This window comes from Misgurnus anguillicaudatus, chromosome 21 (genome assembly GCF_027580225.2).
Source record: "Misgurnus anguillicaudatus chromosome 21, ASM2758022v2, whole genome shotgun sequence".
NCBI lineage: Eukaryota > Metazoa > Chordata > Actinopteri > Cypriniformes > Cobitidae > Misgurnus > Misgurnus anguillicaudatus.
Window position 1 is genome coordinate 42,480,328 of NC_073357.2, and position 27,788 is coordinate 42,508,115.

The following is a 27,788-nucleotide window of genomic DNA, read 5'->3' on the forward strand; positions in this document are numbered from 1 at the left end:
TTTATGGGTCTCTGACGGGATTTTTATTTCGAGAAAGAGTCAACAATTTTTAACGATATTAACAAGGTTTGGATTGTTACTTGTATAATTTAACTGGCTTTGTAAAGCCACAAAAAACGTGCGTATGCCCTTACAAAAGTTAATAATTTACTAGTCTCAACACAATAACCATAGTTTAACCATGATTTAATAATAAAAATAAAAACTATGATAATACAAATGACCATCTGCCACAAGCATGTTCACTACACTTGCAGTATAATCAAACAATGATTAATTCCTGACGGCAGGTAGTTTAGTTAAATAAAAATGTTTTCTTTTTTCAGTTATGATGCTAAAATATAATGAATAAATATACATTAGATGGGGTTTAAATTTATGATTGTGATTTTAAATGTTGTACATTTATCGCATAGATGTATTTTTAAACAGTATTTAAATAGCAATTATACATCACATTTCATTTTTAACATTGCATTTTAGTTTTTAAATGAATATAGTTGATATTGGGAAAACACCACTGCCCCCTGCTGGTTTGGTTCCAGAGCCACAAAACAATTCTTCAAAGCTGACATCATCATCATCATCTAGACTTCATGTTTTCAATGTTTGGTGCCAATAATTAAAACTTGATGAGTATCAAACTATTACATTAGTACACTGACTGTAGTGTTAAATACACACAAGCTTTCAAAACTAATACCATCTGTGCATTAACAATTTACAAATGTCAGGCACAAGCAGCTGTTTGGATTTAGATTTTATTTAAGCCGGGACTGAAAAAAGACATTTCCTTTTCTTTGTTTGCATTAAAAGCAAGATTCCACATAGTTGCACACTGCAACAGGTTAAAGCCTTACAATCAGACTCAATTTAATGTACAGCACAAAACAGTCCTTTGTGTAAATAGAAAGTTCCTGTATAGAAAAGTTTGGAAGTCAGAGCATTTTCTCAACATTTTCTTACGTACAGGGGTAAGTGCATAATAGAAGGATAATCCAGCTAGACCGAATAAAATGCATACAAAACGTGTTGTTTCTTTATATAACTGCAACCATTCCCAACTGAGAGGGGAATTATTGAAGCTGAAAACGTTTGGTGGGCACCCCTAGAACATCAACATGTGTGTTGTGTATATTCTCCTTTGGGAAAACATTAGGAAGCTTTTTCAAGTACTTCAGGCATCTCAGGTGCAACTAGTTCGTTTTTCAATTTGTTAGTTCATTTAAATTTAGTCTACATTTACATCAAGCTAAAAATTAAAATCAGTTGCCATCAAATTTGTGTTCAATAAAACACAACCGTTGGAAAAAAATCTAATATGTTGCTTTTAACAAATTAACAAGTATGAATGAACACTGGGGGGTTGGTTAGTTATGTGTACAGGAATGTGACAGTGGGATTTAGACGGTGAGATTTCAGTCACACAGCAATAAGAATGCAATGAATTAAGTGCATTTAAGATTATATTAAGTGGTTTCAAAGCAGCTGGAGCATTATATGTGAATAAAGGCTTCCATAATTGCAGCCCAGGAAGCACTTACACTGAATAGATGAATAACCACTAAAACAAGAGGTATATAGTCCTGACATAATGTTGTGCTTGAGTATCAGCAAGTGCTTTAGCCCTGCCCATCATAAATGGAAACTGTTAAGCAGTATTAGATAGCATTAAGATTTAATCCTATTCGAGACCCATATCTCTAATTTGGTAAGACTTTTCTTTTCCTACAAGCTCATGCAAAACAACAACGAATTCTACACATCTTGTTATGTATTCCCTTGAAGAGCTTTAAAAAGGACAAGGACTTGTGGAATTTTCTGACACAGAACACCACAGTAAGCAGAAGGATCCATTTTGAAATGATGGCTTCTCCAGGCCAAGCCGAAAGAGAGGCCCCCTGGGAGGAATTTCGGGCAGCTACTCGACAAAAACATAACGTGGATTCTACATCTTTGGTTACAGATTCCAATACTTTCCGTTTTCCTTTTTTATCTGAAAATTTAATGAGAATTTAAAAGCCACTTTAGCTACCCCGCTTACAATTACTCAAAACCGAGGTTAAGAAACCTAAGGAATCAAAACCATTACATCAAGCTTTTAGATCACGGGTCAAGTTCCAAAAACTCATAAACCAGCTAATTTTGTTACATGTTCAGTCAAAAACAAAATGCAAATGATTCGTTTAAAACAGAAAATTCAATGATACAGTATCAGTGATGGAAGAAAATGTTGAGAAATGTATTAAGCAACTCATTGTGAATATGAACAAGGCTGTGGTATGGACTCAGATCTACCCTGAGTAAAGAGACAGAGCATGTGGAGTGACAACAGTGAATGCTACATTAAAGGCAAAGTTGTCACTTCCAGTGGGCACCGAGGCAGGGCACAAAATCACGTGGCAGAATTTGCCTACAGAATATCTACACTGTGCAGAACAGGGAATGTTTTACATTAATAGCTGTATGGTCCGACTCCCTACATCATAAAAAATAACAAGTGGTAAACATACTGAAATCTCATTTGTATGAACTGTCAACTTATTTTGAGTGACACATACAGTCATCACTTGGCCAAATGAGAATGGTGCTAGTGGTTTAAATTACAATTTCTTTTTGGGGGTTGGAGAAAATGTCCGACCAACATTATAATTATGTTAGAGGATATTTTGAAATTCCAAAAAAGGCAAGCTCCCTATGGTAGCAAAAAATAAGCACAAAAAAGGCAAACAATATATATAGGCCACTGAATTAAGCAAAATAGACATTATTTTTTCAGAAAAGCAATTACCACAGACTTGCGTTTCCAAAGCAAAACAAATAAATTACACGAAGCCGTACAAAAAAAATCCATTGACCGTTGATGATGCAGTGCAATTTCTCTTTTGGAGACAAGGACCTCCACTATGACACAAACAGTATACTGTGCCAGGCACTTGGGAGTTATTTTAGTAAAGATGCCGCCCTGCCCCTCTCCTCCAAAAAACAACCAAAGCCAAAAGAAAATGCTCAGCCTGTTACTCAATGCTTGTTTCATCTGAAATAGTTCTTCATAAATTGTTAAAATAATTAAATTTCATACAAAATCAAATCGAAGCTTGTATTGCAAATATTTAGCACATATTTACATCATCCGACGAGGCGGTGCGGCAAGGTCTGCCATTTTTAAATGTGAAGGCCAATCGGTACTGTCATTAGTGTCGTGACATCAGTGATGCTGACTGTTAAGAGAAGCTTAACATCTCACTGATAAAACACAGAGAAGATAAAAGCTTGATTTGCTTTCATTTTTTATAAATACATCAGCATAAATGTATTTTACATACCATATACTTTTTGCAAGTATATATTATTTTGCAAGTGTTTGTTTCAGTATATTTATGCTTTGAAGCAGTCGTTGTAGCTGATTGCGGCACTTTTAAAGCCACTGCTGTCATTCAATGCAGCAGAGCGTTTCTGTGCTTGCCCAGGAGGAGGGATTGGATAGGGTTAAAATTCCCCAAGCTAAGCAAGGCCCCACAATGCAGAGGTCTGACTGCACCCATTTACTGACTTGCCATGCCTCACCAAAAATTATTCACCACAAAACAAATAAACAAACAAACAAACAAACAGGTCTGAAAATATAAAGAAACAAAAAGCAGTTGAATTTTTTTTTTAAATATCTACCTTTCATTCCCCCATAACATCAGGGCCTATATTTTCATACAAAATCCCAACACTTTCGGTAAACCATGGTCTATTTTGCTGAAAGACACACAAGCTGGGGGAGAGTTTTGGTCATGAATAGCATTTTTTTTGCTCCTTTATGTTGATATCCAGAGTGGACGTCGTAGGCGTGCTCATGCCTCGTTCTCTGTCGCTGGGGTGTTGGCTGTTACCATAGAGTCAGGTTTACGAGTCATTCGGTCCAGTTCTGCCTGGACGTCAGTCAAACCCGGCTTCTGCCCTTGGAGGAAACAGCAAAATAAAGAGAGTAATTTCCTGTAGTTTCATGTATAAATATAACACGCGACGGTTAAGCGGGAACCGGTTCGGTGGATGTGGGCAGGTGCCACATGCTGGTGCAATTACAAAAGCAGCATGCTGTGTGGCAGCACACATGCAAAATCAATTGAGAAAAGATAAAAAGCATGCAATTCTTCGGAATGAACCAATAACATGTTGATGTTCTCCCAGCCCTCAAAAAACTTCGACAGCAGACCAGAATGTATGTGAATTGGAGATACACAATAGTCCAAAAATGGCTGTGTGGAGCCGCTATTACAAGTAGTGATCTCTGCACGGGTGCAGAGTTCATTGAGCATGCACAGTGTCAAAGATGGGCAAATGTGCACTTTTTTTACAACTGTTTTAGTAACATATTACTGAGCAGTCCTGTACATTAGCTAGTTATCTGTGTTTCTGACTTAAGCAAATTGATATGATTCCATATAGACAGTTTCGTTGGACACACGTGGTCGTGTTTAGGTGTCTGGATAAAACTTAACTTCCAGTGTTTTTGTTTGTTTAATGGTCTGCTCTGGGTCTAACTAGTGGCTAAAAAATAATGTTTTTGCTCTGTGAAGGGAGGTTTGGCAGCCGATCTGTAGTTAAAGGAATATTCCATTTTCCCAAAAGAAAAATCCAGACAATCCACTCACCACCACGTCACCCAAAATGCCGATGTCCCTCCCTGTTCAGTCGAGAAGAAATTATATTTTTTGAGGATAACATTGCAGGATTTTTCTCATTTTAATGGACTTTAAATGGACACCAACACTTAACTCAACACTTTTTTTTTCAACGGAGCTTCAAAGGACCACAAACGATCCCAAACGAGGCACAAGGGTCCTATCTAGCGAAACGATTGTCATCTTTGACAAAAAAAATTAAAAACATGCTCCTCTAAACCACATCTTCTCGTCTAGGTCCGGTCCAGCGTGACCTAACGCAAATGGGTAGTGACGTAGGGAGGTCACGTGTTACATATATAAAACCCACATTTGCGGACCATTGTAAACAATAAACTGAAACAAAGACATTAATTAGTATCATTCGACATACAACAATGTCGGAACGGTCCTCTTTCTCCACACTTGTAAACACTGGGGTGTAGTTTCGCGTTCGTCCTCTGTGACCTCTTGACGTCATGACGTATTGCGTGAGGTCACGCTGGTGCATCACGACCGGATCTAGACGAGAAGTTGTGCTCCAAAAGTGCACATTTGTTTTTTTCTGCTAGATAAGACCCCTATGCCTCGCCCGGGATCGTCTACAGTCCTTTGAAACTCCGCCGAAAAAAACTGTTAAGTGTTGAGTTAAGTATCAATTGTTGGTGTCCACTACAGTCCATCAAAATGAGAAAAATCCGGCAACGTTCCTCTCAAAAAACACAATTTCCTCTCGACTGAACAAAGACAGACACCAACACCCCGGATGACATGGTGGTGAGCAAACCATCTGGACCCTTCCCCCAAGAAAATGGACTATTCCTTTAACATTGTATACATTATATAGTACACATTTTACACAGTAACGTTAGCTCAGTGTAGTTTTCGATACGCTTTAGTTATGATTTGAACTAAGGTAACCGACTTGTTATTTAATTTGCTTGTTATTAGAAATAAACTATTCTAAAATGACTCTATTGTTATTGATTCTTTGTGGAAGTTTACAGAAATGTACGTTTATTCCACAAAAGCCATTTAAGTTGTTACAGTCTATGTAAAAAGGTAAAAAAATAATTCCCCCCTTGCATCCCTTATGTTTATTCAAGCAGTGTCATTTTGAAGCAAGGGCTATAACAGAATATAACAAGCACAAGGCGTTAAAGGGAACATTTCAAGACTTCTTAACAATGTAAAATAAAACTTTGGTGTCCCCAGAGTACTAACGTGAAGTTTTAGCTTAAAATACCATATAGATAATTTATTATAGCGATTATGTTAAAAATCACCACTTGAATTGTAAGCAAAAATGTGCTGTTTTGGGGTGTGCCCTTTAAAATGCAAATGAGTTGATCTCTGCATTATATGGCAGTGCTGTGGTTGGATTAGGGGTGCAGATTAAGGGGTGGTATTATCCCCTTCTGACATCACAAGGGGAGACAGATTTCAATTACCTCTTTTTTCACATGATTGCAGAGAATGGTTTAATAAAACTGGGTTGTTCTTTTACACATGTTCTAGGTTGATATAAGCACTGGGGACCCAATTATAGCACTTTAACATGGAAAAGGTCAGATTTTCATGAAATGTCCCCTTTAACATATTAGAGCTTCATGACAATTGAGTCAAACTGTAAGTGGTATGACATGGACTTCACATCATCATAGGATAGTTAAACAAATATGACACATATCACCATGTGGTGCTGTCATTCTGACAAGCTTTCAGCCCATTCTTCATGGCTGCTTTCTCTTGCTCTACGAGTAAAACTTTAAACAACAGCATTGTCCAGAAATAACAGAAGAACATTACAGCCCATGATGTTTGGGTGAACCTCAAAAAAGGAAATGTTTTATTCACTGTAACCCCCAATATGTACTCGTAATACTGGAATAAGATTGCAGTAATGTGAAAAACACTGTACATCTTTCACTTTCCTTATAATTACAATACAATTTTTATTTTCTCTTTTGATTTTTGAGCCATTTCTTGTAGTTAACATGAGATTCACCCTATCAAGGGAAAAGGGCAGGAAAAGGAAGAATTTACCTGTTTTTTTGGCAGAGCCCTGTACCCCTGTTCCTGCCCCCGGTGTCCCAGGACTGTTTGGCCCCCCTGTCTTTTTACTCAGCAGACTGTTGAAGAAGTTGGCCAGCACTCCCTCATTTGCTGCTGCTCCTAAAAATATACAAATAAAACAGAATGACCCGAAGTGACTAAAAAGGCAATTCAGATAAACAACGAGACCCAAGCAACATTTATTTACCCTGTGGGACATTCAATAGCAATCATGCATCTAATTAAAATTACCAATATTATACTGAGCTTCAGTTATGCTTTGACATCACTGCACCAAATAAATAACAAGCTCATTGATGGCAAAAAAGTTTGCCGACACTATCGAAAACATGCAGGAAGCTATTGTTTTGGGAATTATTTCAACAGTTCCCTCCAGAGGGCAGTGTTTCAAGAGCTTAGAAAAATAAAATGAGGAACCAGGAAAATGAGATGTGTTAGACACAGAGAGACAGAAACAAGTGCTCATGTTTAGACTCACAAGTCTTTCACTTGACTGCACCCAACACAATCATCACGTATAAGATTTATGTCACTTGGATGAATGGGAAACAATGTCTTTAGATTTTGCATCAAGTGTTGCATGCAATCATGCAAGTTGTAATGTTTTACCTTTCATGTTGGGGTCTGGTTTCTTCACTGCAGTCATGGGTGAGACACTGGCCACATTGGTGGGGCCTGTCCGGCCCGTTGGCCGAGGTGAACCAGATGAAGTCCGGGCAGGAGACTCCTATTTACAACAAACACACACAAAAAAACTGGTGTGAGGAAATGATTTTTTAAATATGACCTTAAATCATTTTAGGTGCTAAAAACTGCAACAGGGTTAAAGTGATCTTTGTAAAATTAGCTACCATAAATGTGAAAAAATTGTTACACAACACTTTCAAAGCTGTGAGGTATGTGGCTCATGAAATTACACTTACTGTTCCTCTTGTTGGTGTGGCTGGCTGCTTGGCTAACAATGACTGTAATAAGGCAAGAGAAATGAGAAATGAAATTTCTAAACAGCATAAAGATACAAAACTATAAAATACATGATCCCCTGTTTCAAACAAACCTGCTGCTTCATGAGAAAGACCTGCTCATCCTCTGCAATGATTTCTTTGTCATGCACCAACTTTAACCCCCTGGGGTCCAAAAACGCGGGGCCGCGTTTTGACGCATTTTTTCCTGTTTCCTGTGACATCCACTTAAAATACTCCGTCATTCATAATCATACACATACATGTAATACATCATTCGAAACTGTGAAGTCTCTACTTTAATGTGAGTGCCTTCATAATAACAACAAAACTGTGTGCTTTTGGCAAATAAAGAAAATAAACAGGGAGTGCATTTCGACATCTCTGTCTCCTTGACCATTTTCCTCAAACACGTTTCAAACATGAACTGATAACTCCGCCAATACTTGTCACACGAACATGATACATATGTCTAAAGAAAGCCTGAAATGTCTACTTTTACATGATGTAATTAAAATCTGAAGAACTCATTGTCTGTTTGTGTAATCGACATGTAAGTAAAGAGAGGTACAGTTTTTCTGGCTCGACCTCATTAGCGCTAATGTAATCCCACCTTCCCTTGTGCGCGCCATTCATATGGAAATTACCTGATGCGGGCTATGCAAACAAGATCAACGCCCACAAACAATGCTTTAAGAAGCAGCGAGTTTTGACAGTTTCATCCACTTATCAACGCGTTCGGAAGATGACACGCTTTACAGGTGAGGAAGCTATATGCTCCTGGACAGCGAGGAAGAAGAGTTCACTGTTTCTTCAGACGAAGAGCAGGACTCCGACGATGAACGTTTGTATTTTGAAGAGCGACTTGATCCAGCTGAGGATATAATTTCTGAAGAGTAAGTTTTACCTACATTTGTTTAAATGTTGTGTAACTTTTATATACTGTATACTGACTGTTTGCAAGCAGATATTCATAATGACTTTATAAAAAACGTCTCGTAATTGGCAATTTGTATTAACATTAAAATTATAGTTCTTACATTAAACCGTATGCTGATAAGTGTAATGTGAATGCTATAAAGCAATATCACTACTATAACTATAGTGTCCATGCCGACTTATCAATAAGCCTTCTTTATTTGCTCGGGTGTAACATTGTGCTGTAAATGAGCCCGAAGATATGTCATGCGTTAAACAGTATGATTGTATGGTGTAAATATTCAATATGTCATAAAACAATATCACTATTTAGAATATATTTTGACTAGTGTGTTTATGCCTCAACAAGTCTTGTTTACGCGACTATCTGTTCGGGTGTAAATGTATCGATGTAGTATCGATGTGCTGTAAATGTGTCCGGAGATTTGTAATGTGTTAATGTTTAGCCATAAATATGTCCGGTAATGGCCCGTTAACAAAGATATACCGCATCTATGTACCCAATTATCTTATCTCAACTATGCTTTACCGCCTTAGTATTGCTTTATAAGTTTGTTACTGTGGAGAATACATTATATTAATTATTAAAAACTTTTGTAGGAATGTGGTAGCATCACTCTCCTCTTCAGCGGGCAAATGCGACGGACATTCATACAGGGTAAGTCACATTTGAGGGCTTTTCTGTTTTATTAGTAGACTTTTACTGATGTTTTGCGTAGTAATTTGGAAAATACAAGATGTATATATATAAACATATCTGTATTTTCCGAAAATACATGATACAAATAATGTTTTTAATTTTTTTTTAGTAACGTGGCTTCATCATCATTTACTCGCACGGGGGCATGCAGAAACGAACCCGAAATAAATAAAGTGATACAATTTATATATATATTTTTTTAAGGTAAAATGTAAGGCAAAATTTGTTTAATTATTCCTCATAACATTTTTATGCCACGATCTACAGAACATCACACAAAAAAACATTTTGAGAACTAAACCTAAAAAATAACAAAGGTGATCCTGCCTTGGAAACCCCGGCTACAATTTAGTATTTTTATTTGATTCGGAGATTAAGCGCGTCAAAGCCATGACCAAAAAAAGACAAATGACAAATAATTTGTGATTGTTACTGTAAATGATAAAAGCTATAAGCTATAATGTATACAATTCATTAAACGTTAATTTATAACAAGAAAAACACTGAAATTAATGATTTTATAGACACTCCGCGTTATTGTTTAGCACAGAAATACCTGCTTGCTTGCTTTGACTTTGATCATCTCTGTATTCACTTTAGATACAGAAAGACCTGATGATATTATTTATTTCAGGAATCTCTTTGCTATCATTTGAAAGTGAACACCGACCATAATAGATAACCACTCGGTTTTAAATACATTTTAAAACTTATGCCCGCCGCAAAACATCCGTTTTGTAATGTTTAGTTTGATGAAATTCTAAATATGAGACGCAGAGCACCTATAGCACGTTCGGCAAAATTGCATGCGCAAACATGGCCAGAACGCAATAGCGCAACATCGATAGAACGAAAAACAATCCAAAATGTACAGACTTAAATTATATCAGAATTTACGTTTATAATAAATACATTTTTTAAATCAAATAAGTTCAGAAGTAACAACGTGCAGAACAAATATGCAAAATGCCTCAAGTGCACGGAAACAAAACACAAGCCAAATAGATAAATCAGATAAACCAGAGTGATTTATAAATAAAATAAAGAAATTAATAAAAAAACGAAAGTATTGCCAGAATTGCCAGCTTCGTCTTTTAAATGTAGAAACAAAGAGTCAATGGTTTATTAACATAGGAACCTCTTTTTGGACGTGTAGCCCTGTCACAGGGATTGTTGGATTTATTAACGCATTTTAAAAATATTGATTGAAAGCTGCTACATCACATATTATTGGCAGCATTATAATAATATGCTGTATATCAATATATTGGGAGAAAGCTGTTATGTGCGAAATCAGATAATGTGTGCACCCATATACGGCCAAAATTGAATGATCCTCATTTCATAACACATCTGCAACGATTCGACTGTGAGATTGGTAGTCGAATCCGGCTTCTCCGATGCATCGATCTTCAACTATTCGGGGTCACCCCTATTAATTATTAAAAAAAGTTCTCAATATTAGTAATACTGATGTGTTGCTTTGTACTTTGAAAATACATGATATTAATTAAGATATGTTTTCAGGAATGTGTCTGCAACACCAACTTCGTCTGGTACTCGCACGTTTTGAACAATGGCACGACAACATTTAACTCCATTCCCAAAGAGTTACAGTGTGTGATGGTTTACAAATGTATACCTTATTTTTTATATTTGGAAGTATTTTTAGATGCACACCAAACTTTCACAGCTGACATTTAGAATCATTTTCTTTTAATTAGAGCCATATTGTACTGGTCATATAGAATATTGTTACATGTATACATATTGTTACTTTATTATTTATAATTACAATTAAGCTTCTTTGTTTATAATTACAATAAAGCTTCTTAAATCTATTGTATTGTTCATATTGTTAGCATTTTTTGCAACCCTGTAAGACTTTTATTTTAATAAAAAGGCCTTTTGTACTTTATTTTAACCTATTTTTTTTAACTACAAGCAAAAGTTTTTCTCTTTAAGTCTCAAGCAAAAGATTTTCTCTTTAAGTCTCCCCACAGTCACAGTTCTTTTGTCCCAACATTCCTCACTGAGCCATTAGGGGGTTGGGTCTCCTCACGTGTAAAACACATCAATATTCATGACCATTGACCCTCCCATGCATATTGCCTTTACACAGCAAAAAGTGTCTTACAAAAGTTAAATCAATGTATTTTTTCACGTGAATGAGTGGGTTAAATGGTTTTTACATCTTTTTGTAGCAAATTCTCTACTCTACAAGAGTAGATAACTTTTTTGCTTGTTAACAAATGTTTAGGATGTGTTCCTTGGCCTTATTTCAGCAACTTTTTGTTTTCTTTTTTTTACGAACAACGCATAAACATCATTTACTTAAAAATACAAAAATTTAAATACTTTTATCTTAAATATTATTATAGCACAGTTTGTGCTGAATACAGTGTTATGTGATATTAGCCATTAATGTGTTTTAAAGCAACTGAAAAAAGACCAAATGTGAGAGCATCTCAGAACCTCTGACTGTGTCCAAAAAGGGTCCGACCCCAGAGGGTTAAACAAAACAACACCAAGTTAAACAGGACAATACACAAGTGGATGAGGATGAAATTCCCATTCTTGAGTCTTCTCACCTTTCTGACTGGAGGTTTGGTTATGAAGTCCTCAAAGGGATCTTCAGGTCTAACCGCTGTAAAGTTTTCATGCAGGATGGCAATTTTTTTCTCATTGTCCCATCCGGACGGACTGCGAATAGGTATAAAAATGTTTTGAAAGAGGCAGTGGAAATATCTGAACTAATGTGAAAAAATTTCATATTTGATTTGTAGGAGTTCTTACATGAACACAGAGTCTTTTTCCACCACTAAGGCAGCCGTGGCAAACTGGAAGTCATATATTTTGTGCACAATATATTTGTAGAGGAGGTCCAGGTTTTTTTCTTCTTTGACAGACGTGTAAATCAAGCCGGCTCCATCTGTGGGATCTGATTAAGGATGTGTTATACATAAGAGAGAGCGAAAAAAACAGCACTGTATTGTTGGAACTGAGCGAGTAGGATACAATGTAAGCAGAACCGCCGGATGTGTGACTGAATAAAGTCAAAATGCTCTTCCCTGTAGTCATGCTCCTTCTCCAATACACTGACAGCATCACACTGGAAAGAGACTGTCAGTCAGGGAAAGGTTTTTTGTGCTCCATTTAGTAACAGAACAGATTTAAATTCAGTAAGTTCAAACACGGCACATTAGAACACATCATGCAAATAACAACACAAGTGATCAAGCTTAAAAGGAATTGTCCATTTTCTTAAAAGAAAAATCCAGATAATTTACTCACCACCATGTCATCCAAAATGTTGATGTCTTTCTTTGTTCAGTCGAGAAGAAATTATGTTTTTTGAGGAAAACATTGCAGGATTTTTCTCATTTTAATGGACTTTAATAGAGCCCAACATTTAATACTTAACTCAACACTTAACAGTTTGTTTCAACGGAGTTTCAAAGGACTATAAAGGATCCCAAACGAGGCATAAGGGTCTTATCTAGCAAAACGATTGTCATTTTTGACAAGAAAAATTAAAAATATGCTCTTTTAAACCACAACTTTTCATTAAAGTCCAGTCCAGCATAAATGTGTAGTGACGTAGGGAGGTCACGTGTTACATATATAAAACGAAAATTTGCGGACCATTTTAAAAAATAAACTGACACAAAGACATTAATTAGTATCAGTTGACATACAACAACGTAGGAACGGTCCTCTTTCTCAACACTTGTAAACACTGGGACGGAGTTTCGCGTTTGTCCTCTGTGACCTCTTGACGTCATGACGTATTGCGTGAGGTCACGCTGGCGCATCACGACCAGATCTAGACGAGAAGTTGTGCTTTAAAAGTGGATATTTTTTATTTTTCTTATCAAAAATGACAATCGTTTAGCTAAATAAGACCCTTGTGCATCGTTTGGGATTGTTTATAGTCCTTTGAAACTACGTTGAAAAAAACCGCCAAGTGCTGAGTTAAGTATTAAATGTTGGGCTCTCCTAAAGCCCATCAAAACGAGAAAAATCCTGCAATGTCCTCCTCAAAAAACACAATTTCCTTTCGACTGAACAAAGAAAGACATCAACATTTTGGATGACATGGTGGTGAGTAAATTATCTGGATTTTTCTTTTAAGAAAATAGAATATTCCTTTAAAAAGTTGCAATTTTATGGCATGTCATTTTGAGAGCATAACAGCTGCAGTGCCTATTCACTTTCACTAAACAGAAAAAAAAACACTGCAAGTTTTGCAAAATATATTTTAGTGTCCTACTTAAGAAAAATCATGTGCATTCAAAATCAAATAAGGTCAGGAAAATGACAGAATATTAATTTTAGGACAAACTAACCCGTAATCTCTTTTTATATAACCCTTAACAAACTGTCATATTGTTTATTTACGAAAGATCAAAAGAATGATATGATATAATAAAATCATACAGAGACAAGCACAAACATGCTTGACCTCACAGCAGTCATATTTAGGAATGACTCAGGTTGTGGCTGACTGCCAGCTATAATGGTTTTGGCAGGTAGGAGCTATACAGGTTGCTTAAAAATTCAAGAGGCTGCATAAAAAAATAGCTCACTCTTGACCGAACATAATTGCCAAACCATTTCTGCTTTTACCACACATATTTTACAGAACCACAACAGATACGCTTTCAAATATTGAAAATAAACATTTGGTCATCAATTACACATCCTCATGTCTTTCTAGATAATATGATAAAACAATAATTTCTCCATTAAAATTACATTAACTAGAGATGCACCATCTCTATCGGTCGATAGTTTAAAAACAGTTGATAGCCATGGTCAATATATCCTCTCAATCAAAAGAGAACAGGAAAATGCAATGAATTTGGTCTCTGCGTATAGAAAATGTAAAGAAATGTCACTAGTTTAATGTTCAATATTAATGGTCATTATGTGAATGCATAAAATTCAGAAAATTAAATTTTTAGGAATTTAGTTAATAAGTTAAAATAACCACCAAATAGGGTTGCCGCGGTGACGTAATTTTCCCACCGGTTAATCGGTGCGTCACAAACTCTGTGATCCCGGTATCACCGGGTGGGAGGGGCTTATAAATGCGCATGCAGACGTGCACATTTTACTTTCATTTTTGAATTACGCAACTTTTTAAATGCAGCGCTTGCGTAAGCTGCGTTAAATCGCGTATGAATTTGCGTGTAATGCCAGTGCAACAGCTGGTTTAATTAAGTGCTTGAGTCAATGTGCGCAGGTAATTCTCACATAACCCGCAAGTCCCAAGCAGAGCAACCGGCTACTTCTCCATAAAAGCGCTGCTTGAATGATGGGTTTATTATTTTTCTTGTTGAAAAACACAACAACAAAACGATCTCGCTTATATTAAACATCATATATGTATATTATAACAAAAACGGGTAAGCACGCGGATTCTGTCATCATCAGTCAGCTCGCCTCGCAAACTCTGACAGAAATAAATGAAATCTGACACCTGCTGCTCTGTGACGTGACGCGAGTTTAGCTCCGCTAAATTCAGTCAGCAGACACATTCAGTTCTTAGTGTTTGCTCTCTCTAACGAAACTAAATGAATTAATTACACGAAAATATCAAAACGACGGTGAACGGTGTCGCGGTGGGCAAGTGATCTAACCGGTGAGAGGCTGAAGCACCGGTTATCACCGTTTCACCGACTATCGCGGCAAGCCTACCACCAAACTATAGGTATTGGCAGATATCATTCTGAATAATCGTCAATCTGTGCAATCCCAAAAAAGCAAAGTGATCAAAGATCATTGGACATTATGCCCTTAAGCCTAAATTACATCTTTTGAAATGTCCTCAGGGCTGGAGGTAAAGGTCTTCACGGGTCCACTTAGATCCGAAAACCCGAGGTCTGACCTGAGACCTGATCGGGTTCTGGTCTAAAAGTTTCACATGTGGCCCAGACACGGTCGGGTACAATAATAGCAGCATCAGGTCTCAGGTAATTTAAAATGAATGTGTTTTTGCTGAACGGACCCGAGAAGACCCAAACTCTCTCGCGTGTGTGCGTCAATGTCCTTTTCAAACCTCTCATCTGTTTGGCAAGAGCGCTTGAGACATTGTGTGGCTGGCGGGAGGTTAATTCTCGTTGAGACAAACATGTCAATCAATTTTAAATGTACATTTTAGCGATTAATGGTGTCGTTGTCAGATAACAAAGAAAAATGAATGGAGCAGCTTGCCAAATTGGTTGCGAGGCCACCGGAGTGTCTTTCTGTCTGACTGCTGCGTGTGAGTCTGCAGAATGCGTGTGTGCATACATTCGGGTCCAGTCGGTTAAAAAAAATTGCCACTCGTTTGGGTCGGACTCGGGTCTAATTTTCTCGTGTCTGGTCTTTCTTTAAAAAAAATCCTTTATGCACATCGGGTTCGGTTATAAAGTGATTCGGGTCGGGCACATTTCTTTGGACCTGAGAAGACCTCTAGCTTAGAGGCATGCTAACAATAGAAAAGATCATTGAGTGTGTCCTGATCTCAGAGAGCATGTGAGGGGGACATGGTGAGTCTGCAGCTCTGAACCTGCAGGCTACTGACACGTCATAAAGAGAGCTTTATCATCTGGTTAAAAACAACAGAGAATACAAAAGCTCCCTCTTTTATAAACACACATCCACACAAACATACTCAAACGTGTGAAATCAGGTGTACTTTTAAATAATGTGACTAAAAGCTAATTCACATTGATTCGACAAACGCTAAAAACACCAGCATTGTGAGTTGCCTGTTGGAAATTTAAAAATGAACAGGTTGTTAATTTTTTTCAGGTTTTTGTATGTGTACATGTCAGTTACTTTCTTAAGATACCTTTGTGCAAACTATTAGCACTGGAATGCCTAAGTTGTGTGTGAGGACGTTGTCTCCTAGGGGTAGCAGTACACTGTCATCTTCTCCTGCAGTGGCTGGGGCTCGTCTCTGGGGGGAACCTGAAGTGGCATCCTCTGGTTCTACGTACTCCTGGAAGGCCCTTACAACTGCAGAGAATAAAAGCAAACATTTATTTACCTTTTGATGCCAATGACATTCAATGAATATAGGTAGGCTACAAAAAAGCTGTGTGGTTCTATAAAGAACATTTAACATCCATTTTGTTACAAATAAGGGGTCCTTGTACTGAACAAAGCTTCTTAGTAAAATAATCACTTATCTCAAATTACCATAGTCTATAAAACCGCTCTAGGTAAATCTAGGTAACTCAAAACCATTAGGAAACAAAAACAGCTCCCATACAAACACACTGAGGACATTTTATGGCCATGTTTTTAGTGTTGACTTCAGTCAATATTTTAAACAGCTCAAGCTGAAGAGCATTTGTAAAGGCGCTCAGATATTTACAGTGGTGAACAGTCTGAACATCTCATCTCCTGCAAAGCACTACAGAACACAAGTAAAGGGAACAGCAATCAAAGAAAAGTCTGACATACAGGAGTGCATGAACAGGGCATGGTGTTGATATGTGAAATTGGGTAGCTGGAGTGATGGTTTTAGATTCAAGAGGTGCTAGGAAGAAGGGGGGTTGACTTCCTCAGGAACCATAAGAATGCAGATCCAGATGACCCAGAAAAAGCTTCCTTTAATATACTGTTACAGTACAGATTCTATACTGCTGGAATATAATATACTGTACATCTAACACATAATCTGACCTCATATTACCTGGAAGCACTGTGAACCCTTATTTCATGTGGTTGACATAATCTTGTGGTTGTGTCTCATCTCATACTACAGGTACAAATAAATGGGTGGGGATAAAGAGGAAGAGTGAAGCAGAAGGGGGCATTGATCTTGTATCACACTATGACATCATACCGAGACACCGAAGCATTTTATAACTTGGTTTTAATAAAATCTGGAAAAAAGTTTTCACAGGGTTTTTCCAGCATAGAGAATTTGTTGACGGCCGCCTCCCCCAAATTTTGTGACGGGAAATTAAGGAACACTACAGCATTGTTTCCTACATTAAATTGTTCTGTGGTTCAACATCACGTTCGAGCATTTGTGATGTCTATGATCGTGTACATCAGCTATAACCAAAGACTGCAGAACACTGCAAAAGAGCACATTGAATTGTAAATGAAAAACTCCACCTCGTTTTGAGTCATTACCTCGTATGCTAAATGCTCAAGGACAATTTAATTTCTCAAGCATCACATGCAGTTATCCACACCCTTCCTTGTGAAGGTTATGCAGGTTTTCACAGAAACCAGAGATCAATATAACCTGGTGCATTTAGAAACAGATTTTCAACAGAAACCACAGTTATTCCCAACTCTATATTTGTATGTATTTTGTATGTTTTTAAAGTCGCAATGAAATTGAAATGAAAAACTAATATATATATATATTAGGGCTGTCAAAATTAACGCGTTAATAACGCGTTAACGCAAATTCATTTTAACGCAACTAATTTTATTAACGAAGATTAACGCAACGCGCAATTTCTGTTTGACCCTTGGTCCAGCCCATAGTTGAATGAACAGAGACGCAGACAAATGTGACTCTCTCTAAATGAGTAAAAGGTTTTCATAGAAATAAGAACATTAAGCAAATCGTCTACCAAATCCAATGCTCTAAATGCTCGTTGGACATCTGATATGATCTTTATTTATACGTCTGAGAGGTGTAACGTTACCGTCCTCCTAATGCTTAATCTAATACAAAAATGCGTCTCAATTCATTTTGGTTTCGCTTTTATGCATGACTTAGAACATAGACTGCAGGACTTGCTTGATGTTAAAAGAGTCATTAAGAGAGATAAAGTTCGGTAGGCTACCTGATTAATGTTAAAGAGTTATTAAGAGCGAAAAGACTCAAAAGCGATCCCCTCACGCTGACTGACTGATATCTGAAGCGCGTGCACACAGACGCGCGAGTGCGCGACCCGGATATATAGACATCTACACAAAATTACAGATTTACAAATATCTGTTTTGATAAGAATTCACGCAGGTAGGCTCTATAATCTGTTATGTTTTAAGTAAATGTTTGGTTAACTGTTGGGTAAAACTATCTGATGTGTAACATTATATTAGATCACTTAGATTTTAAGCAGTTTGTCTCAATGTCAATCAAACAAAAGGAAAAAAAGTTGAACATACATTGATGATGTTTTTGCTTTGTGTGTGCTAAATCTTATAGTTTTACCAGTGATTTTAAGGTATTGATGTGGTAATATAATGTATGGATGTGGAAATTTTTGTGGTAATTTGACTCTTTCAACTTCAAACACGTGTAGTTCTGTCATATTTTGTTATATTTCAACAAATCATGCATTGTTCTATGTTTTAATAGAGAATGTCAAAATATGAACAACTATTTTTTTAAAATTTGCTCATTCCGACTCAACTTGCCAGCACAGGTCACAAATGATGCAGCAGCAAACAAAAATGGAGAAAGAAAAATCTTCTGAAAGGAAAATTCATATACAAAACAATGGCTGGTGATTCTGTTAAAATGTAAACAGGCTGTTGTTAACATATATTTGCATAAAGCATCTATATATGTATATATGATTAGAATATTAAAAACCTGAAAAGTGTTAAATTAGGGTAAATTTAGAATGGATAAAAATGTGCGATTAATTTGCGATTAATCGCAGTTAACTCATGAAATCATGCGATTAATCTAGATTAATTTTTTTAATCTATTGACAGCCCTAATATATATATATTAGTGCTGTGTTCAAAATATCGATACGACGATACATCGTCATGGACGCCTGCCGATGCACGCATCGATACAGCACCTTCCGTATCGATTCGGATGCACTTTTGAAAGTAACGTGACGAATCACTGTTGATCCGTGATCCATATGGAAAGGACGCATGTGTCCCGTGGAGTATGCAGAGTTAAAGGTAGCAGGGTATACTTTCACTTTGCGTGTCTGTCTCGCTGATGCACGTGTCTGCATAGCGAGCCGCGTGCTCGCGCTCTCTTTCTCTCGCGCGCGCGCGCGTTCAGTATGAAAGCGCAGATATCTTAGCCTATACTACTGCAAAGGGCTTTATTAGCCACTCTCTTATAAAACAGTACTAATGCATTTGAGAACAAAGATTCGCATGTCAAAAGTGTACGTCTAGAGAAGAGATACAGAGCTACTTCAAACTATAGCTGTCACATTAATAATCTGATTTCTGCTAAATAGTATTAACTCTGACTGCATGTTTATAGATATATTCATAGATATAGAATAATTAAGTAAGAGAGAAATATAATGCCTAGGGTAAGACACTTTTTAAAAAGACATAAGTACTAACTCTGGGATTTTAAGCATTTCTATGTTACCCCAAAAGCTAATAAATGAATGGCAAAATCACAACTGTTACAACACTGCTTATTCAATGTACAATAAACAAATAATAATAATAATAATAATAATAATAATAATAATAATAATGTTACTAAATTCTGAACAAAAAAATGTAATTCAAAATAGTCTTGTATCAGGATACGTATCGTATCGGGAAATTGTTGGCGATACACAGCCCTAATATATATATATATAGTTTAATCAAAAATGCGAATCTCCTCCCCTCCTCAAAACGATCTCTCTTCACTGCCGGTCATAAGTATGGCAGGTGGGCATGGTCCAGGAAAGGATGCAGCGATTAGCAATTAGCAACACAGCCCAACTTCAAACGATCCAATCAGATCTCGATGGACAAATTCAAATCCAGCCCTGCCTTATTTCATCTCAAAAGCCGTTTCTTCGGATATACGTCATCACGGGGAAAAATAAGGCAAATCGCTACTTCCGTTTCATGGCGACTTTACTGAAATTAAGGTAATACACATGACAAAGTGATACGATCTGTTATATGACTTTATGGGCCTGAAACGCAAGTGCGAAGCGCAAAGCGCAAGTGACTTTGTGGGCGGATCTTGGGCGCTGTTGCTATTTTCCCGGCGGGAGAAATGAGTCTTGCGCCAGGCGCAAATCAATAAGGGGTTGGTCTGAAGTAGGTTCATTATTCATAGGTGTGGTTTGGGCGTAACGTCAAATAAACCAATCAGAACGCTATCCAACATTCCCTTTAAACGCAAGGGCGCAAGTTCCATGGCGAGTTGCTATTATAATGACGGATTTACCAGGCGCACGCCAGAAGCAGTTCATAGCCGAGGAGACCGACGTTCTTGTAAGAGCAGTCAAAGACAGAGAAGTTGTTTTGTATGGGGATGGGAGAAACCTGCCCAAATCAGCGTCGGTTTAACAGGCGTGAGAGGAAATAGCCACAATTGTCTCATCAGCTGCGCCAAGCTTTACAATGATGTCAGGAGACGGGGGATCCCAAGTTTGCCAGCATAAATCGGGCATGCCGGGCACACAGGAGGACATCGCTGCGTCCACCCTCACCGCTGAAAGGGTTTGGGGGCTTTGAAATCGGACCCAAGAAACGCAAGCAAGGTCCAACCCCAAAGTACACTTACAAATCAAGTTCATATACATTAAGGTTTCTTATGAAAACATTTGAATTATTATTTAGATAAAATAAACGTAATACAGCCACACAACAAACTTATGAAAATATTTTAATCGTTATTTGCATGAAAATGTTTTAACGCTGCAACACAAAATAAATAAAAACTATCACCACAATGCTCACCACAATGATTTCCTTATCTCATGTATTAATTTTTTTATTGTAACAATTTATGATTTGAAAAAATAACTGTTGCATCTGTGTAGATTAGATAAGCAATGCGCCTTGTGCACGCTATACATTATGGTCAAGCATGCGCCCTCAAAATAGCATAATGAACTACACGCAACGCGCCACTGACTTTAGACTCGTTTTTTTTGGTTAGTAGCGCAATTGTTTTTTGAAGCTGCAAAATAGCATAAGAGATGGTTTGCGCCGGAGCACGCCTCCTTTTCTGCGCTGAACCGCCCAGGCAGCGCAAGTTCGTTCCCTAGTTTGCCGACGTGCGTCTGTGGAGGGAAAAACCCGCTGTGCGCCGGTGCAAAATACGAAATGATACATGCGTCACTGACAAAGTCAATTGTGCTGGGTGCAAGATATGGCCCTATATGTTTATATCAAGTCACCAATAACAGAGTACATGGAGAATTTGTAGAAGGCAAAATGATGTCTGATATTTATTGTTTCTTCTTAATTAAAAGTCAATAGGCAAGTGTTCATAATAATCACATGTCTTCAAACATTTTAAATAATACCTCTATTCTATTGCCTTGTGTTATCGCGAGTTTTCATAACAGGCTCGGGCTAAAGACAAATACTGAACATTTTTTACATTACATTCTTTATCAGCCTGATGTTTTATCAAGATAATTTTGGTTGAAGATGCTTAAAGATTTGAACCTGTAACCATCAACAACAATATATTTGATCGAAATGACCAATGTCCAATACAATAAACTCCATCTGACAAAAACAAGTAACTGTAAAAACGTTAACAATGACTTTCTATTGTTGACTTTGACCAGCTTCATCAAACAAGGGTGGAGAGAGTCACATGTGGATCGCAGGTATAAAACATATTGGGGACTCAAAACATCAACTTCAATGGAACAAAGAACAATACTAATAAAAGTTATGTAAATCTTATTAAAACAGCCACTTCCTCACTTCAACTCAACAAGTGCAAGACCACAATAATGCATTAAACAACATAGGAAAGTGTCAACAAAGTGAATTAACCTTCAGGCTAAAGTCCCAATCACTTTTATTTCAACCTTTGACATGTTTACTCAGTTAATATTTAAGATATTTTAACAGAATGTTCTTTACATATGATGATTTATTGTATAAACCTGTAAAACACTGAAAATGACTTTAGTTGGGTTTTTAAAGGCAGAGTCACATTTTAACATACACACTCCCTCTGTGTGTTAGCTGACTAAGAGCTGTAAGATGGTTTGCTGTGGTTTGAGAAAAGCTGCTCTGTTAAACTGCTATGTTCCTACTTCAGTATTCTGGCCATCCTGTTCACAGCAAAGAGTTGAATGTCAGGAATGTCCGTCAGAGCGGACCATGACGCAACACCTTGTAAGAGAGCTTGAATGCTCTTTCCCACTACAATGATGAGATCATTGACTCATTGAGAGAGAGGTTTGTGCATCCTAAGTTGATTTTTGCTTAAGGAAGTGCTGGCCCTGATTCTGGGCGTGTCTGTTTGGAGGATTATTGCCTTTTGGCCCTATACTTCATACATACATACATACAACAAACCACTTGCAACTGTTTGCATTACAAAGTAATTACATTGTAAAAATTAAGTCAGTTTTTTATATCTATATAATGTAACAACCTAATTCAGTGTTGAGCTCAGGATTGTATTTTCAAAATCAAACATGGCAAATCATGAATGAAATGTTTCAATAGGAAACATTTTTAGAAAACATCTGCTATGATATTAATGATATTATTAGATTAAAGTGAATACATCTGGATGAGAGCTTTTGATCCTTCACGACGTGAGTACAGCAGCACTGTGCTTGATATTTCAGATGCAAGATAAAATACAAGCTCCAAGCCACTTCCCCTTTCATGATCATGATCCACAGAAATAACCTCTCACATCATGTCTGAGCACTCCTCCCACTTTTTATTATAGACACCTGCCCAAAAACATTTTAAGTCATCTCCAATGTTCAGCAGCTTGGTTTCATTCTAATAAACTTTCATATAAAGATTTAGCACCTCCGGGTAGGTACCATAGGCCAAAATCATACTTAATAATATACTATAAAATGTTTTTAAACGTGGATATTCTAAGCAAAGTTTTAATCAACAGTAGTATTTGTATTCCCTTCTAACAGCATGGATCTGACTGAAAGGTCATGCAAATTCAGAGAACAAAGAGTATCTAGAGTGTGCAATTAAACCAACAAAACTACAGGCAGTCCTGGTCTTATAACTTATAATAAAAATGGGATTAGGACTCAGGAACTAAAATAACAACAAATCTAATAAAATCTTTGATTTCATACATCAAGGGGAGGTTCCCCAGAAAGGGATTAGACTAGTCTTAGACTAAAAAAATTGAAGATCTGTCCAAACTGAAAACAACTTGCACTGACATATCTTAAAATACATCAGTGCCTTTTGTTTGCCTCAAAATACAGACAAGTAATGGTTTTGGTAAGGCATGTTTGTTAAAACTAGTTATATTTCCTAATTAAACTAAGGTCTTGTCCTGTATTGAGCTAATCTCTGTTGGGGAAACCACCCCAAAATTAAAAGCTATTTTGAAAACACAGAAACATCACCATTCACCACTACAAATAAAAATGAGCCAAAGCACATATACAAAAAAATCAGACAAACTGTGTTTTTGGCAGAGACCTCCACTCTACTTCTTCATTAAAGGAACAGGCCCACATTTTGGGAATTTAGCTTATTCACAGTATCCCCCAGAGTTAGATAAGTCCATACATACCTTTCTCATCTCTTTGCGTGTTGTAACTGTGCCCCCGCTAGCTAAGCTTAGCACAAAAACTGGAAGTGAATGGCTCCAGTTAGCAAACTGCTCCCAATAAGTGACAACAAAATAACGTGAACATGATTTGCTCGCAGCACCCGAGAAGCCCCCTGGTGAGGAGCAGAGAGTTCGGTCAGAGTTGTGCAAATCACTCCACCCAAGTAGCAGTGCTTCGCATTCTAAGAATATAGTTTCCAGTGTATACTGTTAAAAGATGGCTGTGTCTCATATGACCTTGTTATTTGTACACGGTGTGACTATACAAATCACAACACATAAATAGGACAAAAAACACGTTATTTTGTCACTTATTGGGAGCAGTTTGCTAGCTGGAGCCATTCACTTCCAGTCTTTGTGCTAAGCTAAGCTAGCAGGGGCTGCGTCAGAGAGTTACAGCATGCACGGAGATGAGAAAGGTATGTGGACTTCTCTAACTCTGGGGGACATGGTGAATAAGCTAAATTCCCAAAATGTGGGCATGTTCCCTTAACAATAAAAACAGAGTAAATCTTCAGACTTTGAGAACAAAGCATTAATCTAACCATACCAGACAACAAAACAGACAATTCTCACCACAAATATCACATTTAAAAAATAAAAAAATAATCAGCATCCATATTTCTACTGCCCTTAATAAAGTATAACCCTAATCAACATTCCTCTGCTTGATCACATAGCTAAAAAGCTATATGCTTATTTTTAACAGTAAACTGTCGTGAATTTGCAAATTTCGTAAATTGCAACATCCCGTACAACCTAAAATCAAAATAAAACTTACAATCTTCTGCTCCATCTCTTTCATTTCCTCAGGTGGGATCCTCAGTTTGTCCACATGTTCGCGTAGCACACTCGCCCACTTTTGAAGTGACTCCATGATGGTCCAAGGTCGTGACATGTCCACCACAAACACTGCCAGAGTGTCTTTTAGCGAATCAGCGGTTACTGCAAACTTCAATAAGCCTTTGTGGTACAGGTCTCCATCAAGAATCCATACACTGCAGCGAGCCAAATCTGGAAGAGACCATTTTATAATTTTTAGGAATTTTAAGATTTCGTTCATGAAGTAATGGTGGTAAGTTTTGCATTTCCCAATTAACCCCAAACATAGCACAAATATTCCCAAACATATGCTTCTGTATGGCTCAGTGGAAAAGCATTCCACTAGCAGCACAAAAGGTGATAAACTCAATGAACACGCATGCTTAAAACATGCATACCTTGTAATGCACTATAAGAAGCTTTGAATAAAAGCATCTGCTGCTTACCATCTCGGTCTTCATCTTGGACATTCAGGTACAAGTATTCCAGACCTCTGCCTTTTTTATTGTGCTCAGCTCCTTGGAGTTTCGTCATGAGTGTTGTTTTTCCTGAACCATCCTCACCTAAAAGAAATCATTCATATAAATTATTCATATTTTACAACATATCACAAAAACAAAAGTTTGCTCATGCACTTTTTACAAATCATATAATACATGTGAACATGTGTCACAATTTTGATACTCTGTAAATTAGGATTGTGAAGTAAAATTTTGCAAAAGGCACATACCTAGAACTAATATATTTTTCCCAGATGGCAATTTGGTGCTGGAGCGTGTGGAAACTTCGCTTATAATTGAAGACCTGGATGAATGACAGAACAACAAATGACCAAAGATCACTGCATTCATGACAGCAGCAGATGCAGACTTTAATAAGTATCAGATTGATTGGTGATGTCTACTATAGGTGCTGTCTTTTTTCAACCGTTAAGTTGCATTAGAAATAAAAATCAAATCTCGACATCGTGACATGTCTGGTACAACAAAGCAACATCTATGTACAAGATAAACGCTGAAGTTGCAAACGACCATTCAATTACTTTTAACACTGCTGAACTCCTTTAAAGCAAAGCCGGTGATTTTTTTTAAATGACAGCCCACATTGCACAAACAAACAGACCATGGGAATACCAGGAAAAGCACATAAACTGTCGCGTGTATAATCTTTACGCTTTAAACACTCTCTCTGTCCTTTAGCTTGTCGGAAATCGCCACTTTAGTCTGATCTAGTATTAGTTTGTAAGTCTGTATAAAATGTTTTTGACTCATCCGGGACCGGTGTCTGAACTGGACAGCATACGTCTGCTAACAAAGCAGCACATAATAACACTGTCAAATATTCCTGCAAAACCAAATTCACTGTCAGACTGTTTAAGGGTGCGAGCGTACCAGAGGTTTTGTCCATCGTCATCCTCGTTACTGTTTTCCATAGTGTCGCCCGTCCCGACAGCGCCCAGTAGCTTCTCTAAAACGGGAGCCATCTTGAGTAGAGAAGCACAAAAGGAGGCGCATATACAACGCCTGAGGACCTCACAGAAACCGCTCGGCGAACCACTAATCTTACTATGGGAAAGGATTTGCACATGAATATTAATTACGTAACGTGCCGTTTGACCAGTAAATGACTAGCTCATGACTATTACGTATACACATGACAGAATGGGTGTGTTATTTTCCATAAACGTTGCGAACAAAGTTTGACGAAATTAATATTCATGAGTGAATACTACACCATAGTAGAAGTCATAAACCGCCTACCGCTTCCTTAGAAAAACAGCATTACAACAGTGACAGAGGAGGAGATGAATATTCAAAATTTCAAATCTCTTAAACAATTTTTATAATAGTGATTTGAAGTAATATGCAGAGAAAAAATAAGATGCAATAATAATTTTATCATTTATTTATGTCTGTATTTATGATCAGGCATTTACAATGGCAGCACAATCCGCGTTGGATTGAATGATGTCATTTCTGACTTTGCCGCGCGAGCTGCTGTCAAGCCACGGCATGAGACTCGTGTGCTGAACTGAGGTCAGCTTTGTGATTTACTCCTGGTAGAAAAGATACTAAACTGATTATATGTAAAAAAAAAAATAAAAAAAAAATGAAACTGATTCAAGCGCAACTGAATATGACTGAACAGGTCGCACGGTTGCAGTGTATTGGAAATCAAATTTAAGTATATGTTATTTACAACGTGTGTTGTGTAAATATAACGCCAAGTAAGATGGTAAGGTAGATGTGTCACTGCTAAAATATTAATGTTACATTTTCTGGAGCAGAGACACAAATGAGTGCACTGCTGACATCTGCCGGAGGGTATATCGCATGACTACGGTGGTTGTCAATTATCATTTATTTAGATATAAGTCATATAACCTAAGTGACGTGTCAAAATGTAAAAATAAATACATTGTAACATTATTGACGTTGATTTGGTATGAAAAAAGACTTTATACATAATTAAAAATGATTCAAACATTATAAATTGAACTTGTAAACAAGGAAATTATGGTAATAATTTAATTACAGTTATCACCTGCCCTTCTATTTACAATGTCATAAGAGTTATAAAAATAAAACATTAACAGAAGGTTCAACATACAATAGGAGCATTACATCATTACAAAAAAATGATCAAATCATGCTGTCTGTTTTAAACCAGATAAACAAGCACAAAACACAGAAACAAGAAAACTATTTAAAAATCATGATAAGTATATGCATAAATGCAGGTTCTGAGATAATGAACACAATTGTTGTCCATCTACCAAGTCAGACCTAATGAAGTACTGAAAGGTTAAAGGGAAGACAGCTGAGGCACTGCCTCAATTAAGTCTGGAGGCTATTCCCTCAGGCTGCTCCATATGGCCAGGCAGGCCAACGCTCTGAATTTGTGGCGAACTGACAAGAGTTGAGGGGTAGACTGAGAGTCTCCTGGGAAAGTCATGTGTTGAGCCTGTAACTTGACCCTATTCTTTTTATTCTTTACCCGTGAAAATCGTGTTGGCAAGATAATAAAAAGTATGTTTTGGTTTTACATAAAGAATGAAAGCTCTATGCCCTAAATTATAAACATATACAGTTTTAATAATTACTACATGACTCTTCTGTATTAAGGATATATACACCTTTGGGTGTAAGAGGTTAGCCTAAAAT

At 37.1% G+C, this 27,788-nt stretch overlaps 1 protein-coding gene across 2 annotated transcripts; it reads right to left on the bottom strand.

The window, feature by feature from the left end:
* Nucleotides 1–745: 745 nt before the first annotated feature.
* On the bottom strand, nucleotides 746–26,170 carry dync1li2 (dynein, cytoplasmic 1, light intermediate chain 2). Of its 2 annotated transcripts, none has more exons than XM_073859198.1 (13): nucleotides 26,016–26,170; nucleotides 25,355–25,428; nucleotides 25,071–25,187; nucleotides 24,579–24,816; nucleotides 16,171–16,330; nucleotides 12,348–12,441; nucleotides 12,126–12,261; nucleotides 11,921–12,032; nucleotides 7,786–7,845; nucleotides 7,652–7,693; nucleotides 7,338–7,455; nucleotides 6,699–6,827; nucleotides 746–3,944 (listed from the first exon to the last, which is right to left on the bottom strand). In XM_073859198.1, the coding sequence occupies exons 1-13, from the start codon at nucleotides 26,105–26,107 to the stop codon at nucleotides 3,928–3,930; spliced, it is 1,389 nt and encodes a 462-aa protein (XP_073715299.1). In that variant the 5' UTR covers nucleotides 26,108–26,170; the 3' UTR covers nucleotides 746–3,927. The 2 variants fall into 2 exon arrangements, with proteins under 2 accessions (XP_073715299.1, XP_073715298.1); XM_073859197.1 differs by having other exon boundaries at nucleotides 746–3,949.
* Nucleotides 26,171–27,788: the final 1,618 nt, after the last annotated feature.

Coding starts and splice junctions, on each gene's coding strand:
- dync1li2 (XM_073859197.1), bottom strand. CDS start 26,107: ATGGCTCCCGTTTTAGAGAAGCTACTGGGCGCTGTCGGGACGGGCGAC. Junction 12,033..12,125: donor GAAAAAGACTCTGTGTTCAT/GTAAGAACTCCT, acceptor ACCTATTCGCAG/TCCGTCCGGATGGGACAATG. Junction 3,950..6,698: donor GGGCTCTGCCAAAAAAACAG/GTAAATTCTTCC, acceptor GTTTCCTCCAAG/GGCAGAAGCCGGGTTTGACT.